At 37.8% G+C, this 10,486-nt stretch overlaps 2 protein-coding genes across 2 annotated transcripts; one reads left to right on the plus strand and one right to left on the minus strand.

The window, feature by feature from the left end:
• The first annotated feature begins 1,567 nt into the window (after positions 1-1,567).
• On the plus strand, positions 1,568-3,658 carry thoc7 (THO complex 7). The gene is made up of 8 exons (XM_015002486.2): positions 1,568-1,659; positions 1,904-2,024; positions 2,444-2,571; positions 2,670-2,756; positions 3,050-3,107; positions 3,202-3,268; positions 3,350-3,419; positions 3,517-3,658. The coding sequence occupies exons 1-8, from the start codon at positions 1,641-1,643 to the stop codon at positions 3,576-3,578; spliced, it is 612 nt and encodes a 203-aa protein (XP_014857972.1). The 5' UTR covers positions 1,568-1,640; the 3' UTR covers positions 3,579-3,658.
• A 354-nt stretch (positions 3,659-4,012) lies between these two features.
• On the minus strand, positions 4,013-10,265 carry LOC148159615 (interferon-induced GTP-binding protein Mx-like). The gene is made up of 12 exons (XM_088005440.1): positions 9,567-10,265; positions 8,382-8,519; positions 8,127-8,281; positions 7,732-7,870; positions 7,453-7,651; positions 7,296-7,374; positions 7,098-7,220; positions 6,875-7,016; positions 6,633-6,791; positions 5,524-5,600; positions 5,116-5,406; positions 4,013-4,501 (listed from the first exon to the last, which is right to left on the minus strand). Exons 1-12 carry the CDS (start codon positions 9,751-9,753, stop codon positions 4,277-4,279), a joined length of 1,914 nt encoding a protein of 637 aa, XP_087861566.1. The 5' UTR covers positions 9,754-10,265; the 3' UTR covers positions 4,013-4,276.
• Between the last annotated feature and the right edge of the window lie 221 nt (positions 10,266-10,486).

The following is a 10,486-nucleotide window of genomic DNA, read 5'->3' on the forward strand; positions in this document are numbered from 1 at the left end:
TTTCTTTACAATTATAAAAACAAACAACATGACATGAATTGACATGACAATAAGCAGTTCAAAAATCTTGAATCTGGATTAGTTTTTTGTAACACAGACACACTGCATGCTAAGTAAAGTGTCATTTCCCAAGCAAATGCTGAAAGAATATATAATTTCTGAGTTCTGAGTTCTAAAATCTACTTGAGCTCCTCTCCGGTCAACTGCAACTCCACATGAGTTTTGCACTTTTCTCATGAAATAAAACCCATTTGATGGACTTTCAGAAGCCAGCCGTTCAAGCAGGTCACATCCTGGGATGTCACAGAGCCAGTGAATGATTCTACATCTTCCAAAATTGTTTTCCATTATGTGTCCATCCTGCCAAGGAGAGTATATCCTAGCATAAAGTGGAACCTCTGTTATTGAACATGAAGCTAATTTATAAAAAAAATAATAAATGAAGTCAATGCATTTACATTAACAGTACAAAGATGAATTTATAATAACAGTTAAAACCAGACATGAATGCAGTGTAATAAATACATTACTATCTTTCTGTAGAAGAAATTAACATGGATGAGAACCCTAAAAATGACTTACTGCTTATACGTTAAGACCAAACATGGTTGCTGTAGTTAGGAAATAGATTACTTTGTACTACTTTAAATACTGGCAATATCTTACAAATGTGTACATTTACATACTAGAAAAGTATCAACGTCACACTTAAATGAATAATTATGAAAGCTAAAAGCTGTATTAAATGGAGATTAGATTGGAAGCTAAATGGTTGTTGACAATGAATTGAGTAAATGATCCGGATCTTATAAAAGAGTTCTATCGTCCATTAGACGTCAGTGCGCGAGGACGTGAAGTGCACGAGCATTATCGTTTGGTCTTTTTTGTCTGCAATAAAAATACACAGACATAAATTACTGAGCAGAATAAAGTAAAAATAATTCAGATTAAAACATGAGACAACAATAAATAGGGATTATAATACAGTGAAAAAGTGTTTTCCCCATCACATTTTTTTTCTAGTTTTTGCTAGAAAAATTAGAAATCTTCGTCACACTTAAATCTTCGCCGAGTTGCTTATGCAATCCACAGAAGAAAGGCTCAACTTCTGCTTGTGAAAATTTCTGTGATATTAGGATGTTAAACGATAAGAGCACTACCTATCTTGGATGTTGTTTTGGCTTATTAAACTGTAGTAAAACTCTAAACGCCCAGAGTAGGAGGATTTAATCATCAATTGTATCATATTTTGCAGGTTGTAAGTCAAAATGTTCTCGTGAAATTACAATTGTAGTAAAACTATTATTTTTATTAATGATATATTGTCGTTTCACTGCCTTTTACCAAAATAGCCAAACTACAATGAGAAACAATAAAATATACCTAAACCTCGCTTCCAAATAAACAGCTCATTCTTTATTTACAAAAGGAATTAAAGTAATTGAAAATATTAGTTTTAAGCTTACTAAAAGGCAAATGCATTGTGAATACGATTACAACCCAAAGAAGAATACTATTACATCCACGATATTCAAACTTTTACAGCTCAAACATCCCAAGCAGCAGCTCCTTTTACCACCAGAGGTGGCAGTATGGGCTAAAAACGTGTCTGTAAGCAGAAGAAGAACATCCATAACACCATGGGGGCTGTTACTGATGGTAAGTAATTGTGCGATTTATTCGTTTTATCTTTTAGTTAAAACTCATTTTCTATTACCGTCTTCTCAATTCTGTAAAGAATCAACATATAATAGCGGTTTAATTATCAACAACCATTAAATTCCACACAAAAAGTCGTCTTTACCAGAACAGCTAACATGCTAACAGTTAGCCAAGTCAGTAAGTAGCCTCCTAGTAGTACACCTTTAAGCGTGCTCACTTACCTCCCTGGTCTGTGTCACAGATGAAGTTATAAGAAAACGACTTCTCATTGACGGTGACGGAGCTGGAGATGACCGCAGAATCAACCTGCTGTTGAAGAGTTTCACTAAATGGTGCCACTCTCCTGGGAGCCCGGAGGAAGGGTGAGCGAGTTTATACACTAGTCTGGAACCCGGTGTGTTGGTTCATTAAATTAAATCTTTTCTTGAATTGCTACGTATGTGATATATTTAATGCTAAGCACAAGTTTGGATGAATTGTAGTAGTGCTCTGTATCTACAAAGTTTCTCAAAAAATTTAAAGTAATAGAAAAGGAAATATGATGTGGAAAGATGGTTTGTACTTTCAGAGCTTATCATCTGTCCCATATGTATTTTTCCTTCCGTCTGTTTTAATCTATCCAGGCAGACCAGAGTAGAAATATAATTCATACATTTATAGTGAGATTTCTTATTAAAACGGGCCAAGAAGGACAGAGATGTTTGCAAATTTGCTGCAGGATTTTAAAACACATTCACAGAAATCTTGTTTTTTGGAGCTCAACTGTTTTCTGTGTGTGCAGGTTTACCCAGTATCAGAGGATGCTGGGAACTCTGGCTCAGTGTGAGTTTTCTATGGGGAAAACGTTGATGGTTTACGACATGAATCTTCGGGAAATGGAGAATTACGAGAAGATTTACTCAAACATAGGTAGGAACTGTTTCTATCTATCTGAGTCTCTAATATCGATATCTTTTGGCAAATAATTAAGTAAAAATGTTTGTGGTTGTTTGTTTTGTACATTCAAGAGCAAAACATCACGTCCGCTCATGACAAGATTGCAGAGTGCAAAAAAGAAATACAGAGGGCGAAGAGAATACGAAAAAATCGACAAGGTAAAGTTCCGTGATGTTTGGTACATTTACAAAATCTGGCAAATTACTGATGAGCTTTTAAATGTCATACAAGTAAAGGTCAAAGTATTTTTTTATTGGGATTTTATGTGGTTGAAAAAGTTTTGCATAACTGTGATGTGGAACCAAAACAAAAAAAAGTTTTCTGTCTCATCTGACCCAACCACATTCTTCCACCAGTCACTATATTCTTCTAGGGAAATACATTTCTATTATTTATATTTAGTTGTTTTCGATTATCTGAATATTGTAAACGTTTGCATGCGTTCTTCCAGAATATGATGCTTTGGCAAAGATAATCCAGCAGCATCCGGACCGGCATGAGACCCTCAAGTAAGCCAGCATTTTATAATCCACACCATCTTTTGTTTTTTAGATTTTTTCCCCCTTTTTTTTCTAATTAATGTTTTCCTTTGTTTACTTAAAGGCAGCTGGAGGCATTAGACAAAGAACTCCAACATCTCTCTCACATTAAGGAGAATGTGGATGCAAAGGTAAAGAAAATTAATTCATTCTCTCTTCTGTTTAGACGTAAGTTTTGCTTTCTTTTTTTTTGACACCCGTCTTCTGTTCAGTTGGAGTTGAGGAAGAAGCAGTTCCATGTTCTTCTCACCACCATTCAGGAGCTACAGCAGACACTTGAGAGTAAGGATTTTTTTTCTCTCTAGTGGCACTTAAACTTTAAACTGTAATATATGAAAACCAAAGCCCTCTCTTCATTGCTTATCATTACTTTTCCCAGATGACGAGAAATCAGACAATGACGACCAAAGTCAGGAGAGCCCTGCGCAGAATGGAGAATGAAATCTTTCTAGATTTTTAACGGAACTGATTTTAAGAATTCTTGTTTTGTATGTACTTTTTGAATAAACTTGACTTGCACATATGTGTTTCTGTGTGTAATTGATGCATTTGACATGTTTTTCTTTATTTTTTGCAACCCAAATAAAGATCAGAGTGATGTAAATATTATAGGAGCATAAATTAAGAGTAAAAAAGTTTGAATTTGCATTTTGGATATTTAAAGACCATGTTTGTTCACTAGTAACAATGAATAGGAGAGCATGTGTTCAGCTGCTTGCTTTAACGTTTAAGAACCTTTTTTATATTTGAGTCAAATGTCCACAAGGGTGCGCTGAAGTCCATTTTGAGTTCACTGCTGGGTTTGAGCAGTTACAGCAATGCATTACCTTCCATTAAACTTACAGTTTTTGCCATCATCAGTAAGACAAAAGGACTTAAATTGTTTAAAACTTTATTGAAAGTTATTCCTAAGACAGAATTCTGTCCAAGAAAATTTATACTAGGAAAAAAAAAAACATTTGTAATGCCTTCTGGGATGTTTTGGAATATATTAAGCAATAAACTACATCATATCACTTGTAGGTTCTTTGATGGATATTATGCAGTGCAAAAAATGAAAATGTCAAGTTTATAGGGAAGAATCTTACGCTACGCGTTTACAGCAAAAGATGTGCTCCTCCTGGACGGTGCTGCTTCTCCTAGAACTCCGCCAGGTATCTACGGGCCTCCATGAGGCGCTTTGTGCGACTCTGCAACGCATCCCTCTTGTTGCCGATGTCGTAGTCCTCCTTCAGTAGGAAGTCCACATTTTCCTTGTCCTGAAGCATCTGCAGCATTTCCCTCTGCAGCTGGATGGCGGACTGCTGCAGCATCTCGTAGCGGATCACCAGGGGGATCTGGTCGGCCAGGCGCATTCCCGCAATCTGCCACGACAAATGGGCAAAATGGTTTAAGACTATAAGAAACAAAAAAAACTCAACCTGAGGAATCACCCTGTGTAGCTTGAGTATGCAAAGTTAAACTTTTCTGTACAGAAATTAATCAAACTGTGTGGGATTAATAATTTCCTACCAGTTGAGTGATCTCAGTCAGTTAAGAATCAAGAGAGTTAAATTTCTCCGAATTAAGGTTAATTGAGTTTCAACCAATGATAATTACAGTTTAATTAAACAATAGAGAAAAATCACCAGGATAAAGCAGTAAACATTGTACTCATTAATACCCCAAGTCCTGTCAAGGTTAAGACATTACATAACAGCTTTTTATGGATGGATTTCTACCAAAGTAAGATCATTCATGGAAGGAAAACTTTCACTCATTCACATTCAGATATTGAGCATGGCATTTATCAGGGTAAAACAACACAAAGGATTTTGGGGATCCTCCAACATCAGTTGCATGTGAGAATTTGTTGTAGCAACATGAGACAGGAGTATTGAAAGTTATTTGGATGAAAAAAGAGAAGAAAAAAACATTTAAATGACATAAAATCTGAAGTAGTTGTGTGCACTGAACCTGTAATTTCAATCTTGCTTACTTTGTAGTATGATTTGAGATGCACCATCAGCTCTTGAAGTGTTGCATGGTTGTCCATGCAGAACACCGTGCTCCTTGATGAAAGGAGAGATGTGGTAGGAAGCTCCCAACCAATATCCCTATCCCTGATATTGATGGCCGCTTCCTCTTTCTCCTCTTCACTCTTGCTCTCAGTCAGACTGGTGCTGTAGGTCTTATCCTGGGAGTAAACCAGCAGCTCCATCTGAAACTGGGTCCTCAGCATCAGCTCAGCGGAGGATTCCTTTAGCTGCTTAATGGCCTCAATTTTTGCCTAAAAAGTAATCACTTCCATTAAAATGTTACCAAAACAGTGAAGCGAATTAAGAGAGCGGAAATACTATGACTTGAGCTGTAGTGCAGTTTTTCTCAATTTTAACTAAACTACTACCTTGGTTGTTTTCAAAAGATTGGGGAATCCTGTGAAGCTGTTATGGGCCAGCTGAATGAAGGTTTTCTTGATAGCATCTAGAAGAAACAGAAAATAAATGAAAAAGTTGCTTTACTTTTATTCCTCTGTGGTTGTGTTGGAAACATAAAACTGAGTAATACGTTTTGTGACGAAAACATGTAGCTAAATTTTCTTTCCTCTGTCTTTACATTCAACTTGAGCAGAAGTCTCTGTTTGCTCTAATCAACTTCCCTGTCTTGTTGAAGAATCACATCCAAGCAGCATAAATGAAGTCTATGTGATCCATAGACTTTGAGGCTAAAATATGATTTATAATTAGTCTGAAAGTGTAAGTTTTTTTCTATGTGATCTATTATAAGTCTACTTGTGGACCTATTTCAGTCAAGACTGATAAGTGTAAGCAAGATAGCAGATTAAGTTGGACTCAAACGCTGAATTTAAGCTTTTGAGTCCAACTTAAACTGTAACTTAAAAGATATAAACTTTTCCACTAGTTGAGCACCTTACAGTTTAGTTTTATTTTGTGAAAATAAGTTTGACTTTATTCGTAAATTATCCAGAAAATCTCTCATCTCCATCTTGAAAACTTAGTAAACTTTAGATAAAAACGCAACCAGAAAAATACAAATATGCAAACACGATGTCATATGTAACATTATTCAATTTTAGCGCAGAAAACAGAAAAAAAACCCAGTTTTTTTCCTACACAGTCATATTCAGCTACAATCAAGCTTCATTAAGGACAGAATTCTGATCAGCAGTAGAGATAAAAAAAATCATAATTCTACTAATAAAAAGGCTACATCACATATTTTTTACCCATACATATAGGAACACCAGTGCCTCCACATTAGATGTACACCTAGCCAAACATATCCAAGGACCAGGGCTGATATACTGCAGTTCTACTGATTCATGTTGTGACTGCAATATCACAACAACAAAAAGTTGTCTTTAAGTTTTGCCCTGTGCTTTCTGGCATCATTGCACAATTTACCGCTTTTCCTTTTTAGATTTAACACTGATTCAAGTCTACATAAAGTCTACCTCAGCATTGTAACTACCCTAAAAGAAGTGCCTCCAATCACCTCCGACATCCTTAAGCTTCCTGATGGCTGGTTCCTCCAGCTGTCTGATCTGCTCCTTCACCATCACCTCAAAGGTCTTGTAGTTGATGAAGCCTGGTAGCTCTCTTCCACGGTACCGCTCCTCGTATTCCTCCACCTCCCCTTCAATTTTCCTGTTAACTGCACCACAATGGACACGTCACACACGCATTGACGCACCGCTGGATCCCTGCTTAGACAACAACAAAAACGAAAACGCTCACAGTTTTCTCCTGAGTTGTCCAGGTGCGCCTTCCAATTCCCAAACTCTCTCCTAAGCACGGTGAAGACGTTCAGTCTCTCTCCGCACTTCAGCTCCTCCCCTGTGGTCAGACTGATGGCATCCTGGGTGAACGCTGTCACTTTCTGTAGCGTTACAGGGATTTAAAGGTTTTGTTGGAAGGATAATTTCACAACCAAGCGTTAGTCACAGTGTTGGGAGCTCACATCAATCAGGAAGACGAGTCTCTCCGCCGCATCGGATGGAGGTCCATTACCGTACCGGTCGAGCTCCATCTGAGTCTGCTTCAGCTTCTCGTCAATCTGCTCTTCCAGTCTTGGGAGAGATTTCTGTAAAGTCAAACTTCCAACCATTAAAAAACTAAAACATTCACTGAGGAGCTAACATCGAGGTTAATGCCTCACCTCGATGTGATGCACCAGCTCAATAGTAAGTTTCTCCGCCAGAATGGGAATGGTTGCAAGTTCTTTGTTGTACAAAGTGCTGCAGAAAGAATTTTAAAAAATAAAACATTTTGCAATATACAAAGTCTACCTGGTGGCACAAGAAGAATAAACTTACTGGAAATGGGGGTGATTTTTAAAGAATTCTTTCTCTCTCTCAATGGCTTCAGTCAGAGACACCTTCTCTGTTATTTCCTTCTGGCCTCTGCATTTGACGATCATGTAGCCTTTCTTCAGCTGGATGACTTCGTTGTTGACTATTTCCACCACCGTCTCTTCTGTGCCTTTGTCCACCAAGTCAGGTTTGGTCAAAATACCTGAGAGCAAGAGATTTCATACGTTTTTAACTACTTAACTTAGAGCCAGGTGGTCATTTTACTCAATAATTTCTATTTACCTAAAGTCCTCTCTCCATCAGGATCGACCTGTTGAGCCATCTTTAAAGCCTCTGTGGTCGCGATGTCCACATTGGATGGAACCACCACCAAACTGATGGTTTCTTGTTTTCTAATAAACTTGTCGATAAGTCGCTTTATCTGAAATGTTCCACATATATTGCCTAAGATTTACAGTATAATAAATGCTACATGGCAACACACTAGGTCAAGGTGATCTAAACCCCAAGCTTACAAGCAGGAAAACTGCTCTCCACCTGCAGCTCTACTGTTAGGTTGGGGAAAGATCGTCACGAAATGTCTGAATTTGAAGCCTTTTCAGTCACCTTAATGTAACACTCTTTGAACAATTTACTAGGAAAGAAGCAGATTTTGAAGAAACATCAACAATGCTGACCTGATCGCCGATGTTCTCTGGTTGTCCCTTTACAGCCACCCTGGCGATGCCAGGAAGGTCGATGAGAGTCAGGTCCGGTACATCAGGGGAAGCAATTTCCAGAGTGATGAGGTCATCGCAAATCCCCACGCCGACTCCGGCCATTTCATCCTGTGCTGGAGAGAGGAAACAAAGGTGGTCATCCTGGTGAGTGAAGCATACAATGTAAAGAAATTAGTTTAATACTTTTACCAGTGCATGAAGAATGTTTTGTACCTTCTCTGATTTTTTTCTCCACAATTGCAGGATCATTTAGCTCCTCCTCAAATTCTTGGTAACTAATCTTTCCATACCAATCCTGGCCTTCTTTCCTTCTCTTCATCTTCAGCTCGAGAGGACATCTTGTGACTATGCCTGAATTAAAGATGAGTCAAAGATAAGACAAGTTAAGGCACATCCAGTGAGGTTTGTGACTGCTTGGCTAACATAGCTTAAATCACACTGCAGCTAAAACTAGAAGTTCACATACACAAAATACAAAAAAACAAAACAAAAAAAACCCCACATACACATTTTATCAAAAAGCCAGATTGCAGTTTAAAAATGCTCACAGGTCCAAATACCTTCATTTTTGGAGGCATGTCCTGAAACTAAAGTGGAACTGTTTGGCCAAAATGGCCACTGCTTCATATGGAGGAAAAATGGGGATATAAATCTGAGAACATCACCCAGGAGGGGGAAGTCTGCATCATGCTGTGAGGTTGTTTTGCAGCAAGAGGAACTGGTGCACTACATGAAATAGATGGCATCATCTATTTTATGAAGTAAAACAGATGGTGTCCAACTATGCATTGTTATGTTATGGGGAAATATTGAAGCAACATCTTAAAACATCAGTCAGAAAGATAAGACTAAATGGTCTTCCAAATGGACAATGACCTTAAGTATACAGCCCAAGTGGTTATAAAGTGGCTTAAAAGTGTGTGTGACATCTATAGAACCTGATCTCAGTTCTATAGAGCATTTATGGACAGATCTGAAGAGGTGTGTGAGTGAGACCAGACATATTCTTTACCTCATTCTTGTAGCATTTAGTAAATAGAAATCATTTTCTAGTTCTAGCTTACCTAAAACAAGAGAGGCTTGGTCTGATTTAACTTCAGATAGTGTGTGTGTGTGTGTGTGGGGGGGGGGGAGCTAGGCAGATATACTGACAAACTGGAATATAACAGACTTTTGTTAAGATAACTCAGTATATCTTGTTTTGTGAATTACTTTTTGGGCTGTAATACGATTTGAATATTTTTAAAACATTTTGACAAAACTACGATAATGTTAAAAATAATGTGATATGCAAAAAAAAAAGAAAAATATTTAATATTTTTTTAATATTTCATATTGTTTCACTAAAACCATAGTTTTATTTTGGCTAAAGACATTACATGACTTTTAATCACCCACCGCTTCCTCTTGGCAGAGCCACCCCAGACAGCGCCTCCAGCACCGAACTCTTCCCAGAGCTCTGGTCCCCTATCACGGCTATGGCAGGCAGCGCCAGGTCCTTCTCCACTCCCAGAGAGCGGAGGGAGTCGATCAGGTCGATGCAGGGACGCACCTTCTCCTCGTAGTGTTGATTCAATGTAGTCATTGCTTCCGATTTAAAATAAGACGATTAAACCCGAAAGACAGTTCTGCAGCTGAGAGCAGTTTTGTGTGCTGCCTGTTTGAAAGACAGAGAGCACTAGAAACAAAACCTGTCTCCGGATTTTTAAGTTTCGTTTCCCAGCATCGCAGGACATCCAGCAAGAGCCATGACGAAGGAAGCTGCTGCGGTCCGGTTGAAACCTTTTATTTATTTATTTTAATTTTTTTCCTGTCTGTGTTTTAGTTTCGTTTCTTCCCCGAGTCATTTCTACTGCAGATGGCAGGTAAACGAAACTTAGCCACACAAAATAGAGATCATTTTACATTTTCATCACAATAAAGGGTGGTACAATTACAATTAGTTTGAAGGAACTCGCCTCAATCTGTACCCTTACCTTCATCGTATTATTTAAATAAGAAAATTTGTGAACAGAATATTCATAACACCCATTTTATATTGTCACTTTGCCCCTAAATAGAGCAGAAAATTCAGTTTTATCCAAGGATGTACACTTTTTTCAGTTTAGTGTCTGGTGTCAGGAACAAACAGTTTTTGTTCCTGGCTAGGAACAAAAACCAGCAGTGCATAGTTGGATACAAAGTAATTTAGTGCTCTATTTTTAATTGGAAGTCAAAATTTTCATCCTTTATAAAAAAAAAGAGAGAGAGAAAAAAACTGACATCAAAATCCATAATGGGTGTTCAGCATTAAAAACAGCAACAGCAGCAGTTGAAAA

The sequence above is a fragment of the Poecilia mexicana genome, unplaced genomic scaffold (genome assembly GCF_051168715.1).
Source record: "Poecilia mexicana isolate PSO_F unplaced genomic scaffold, ASM5116871v1 scaffold_5, whole genome shotgun sequence".
Taxonomy (NCBI): Eukaryota; Metazoa; Chordata; class Actinopteri; order Cyprinodontiformes; family Poeciliidae; genus Poecilia; species Poecilia mexicana.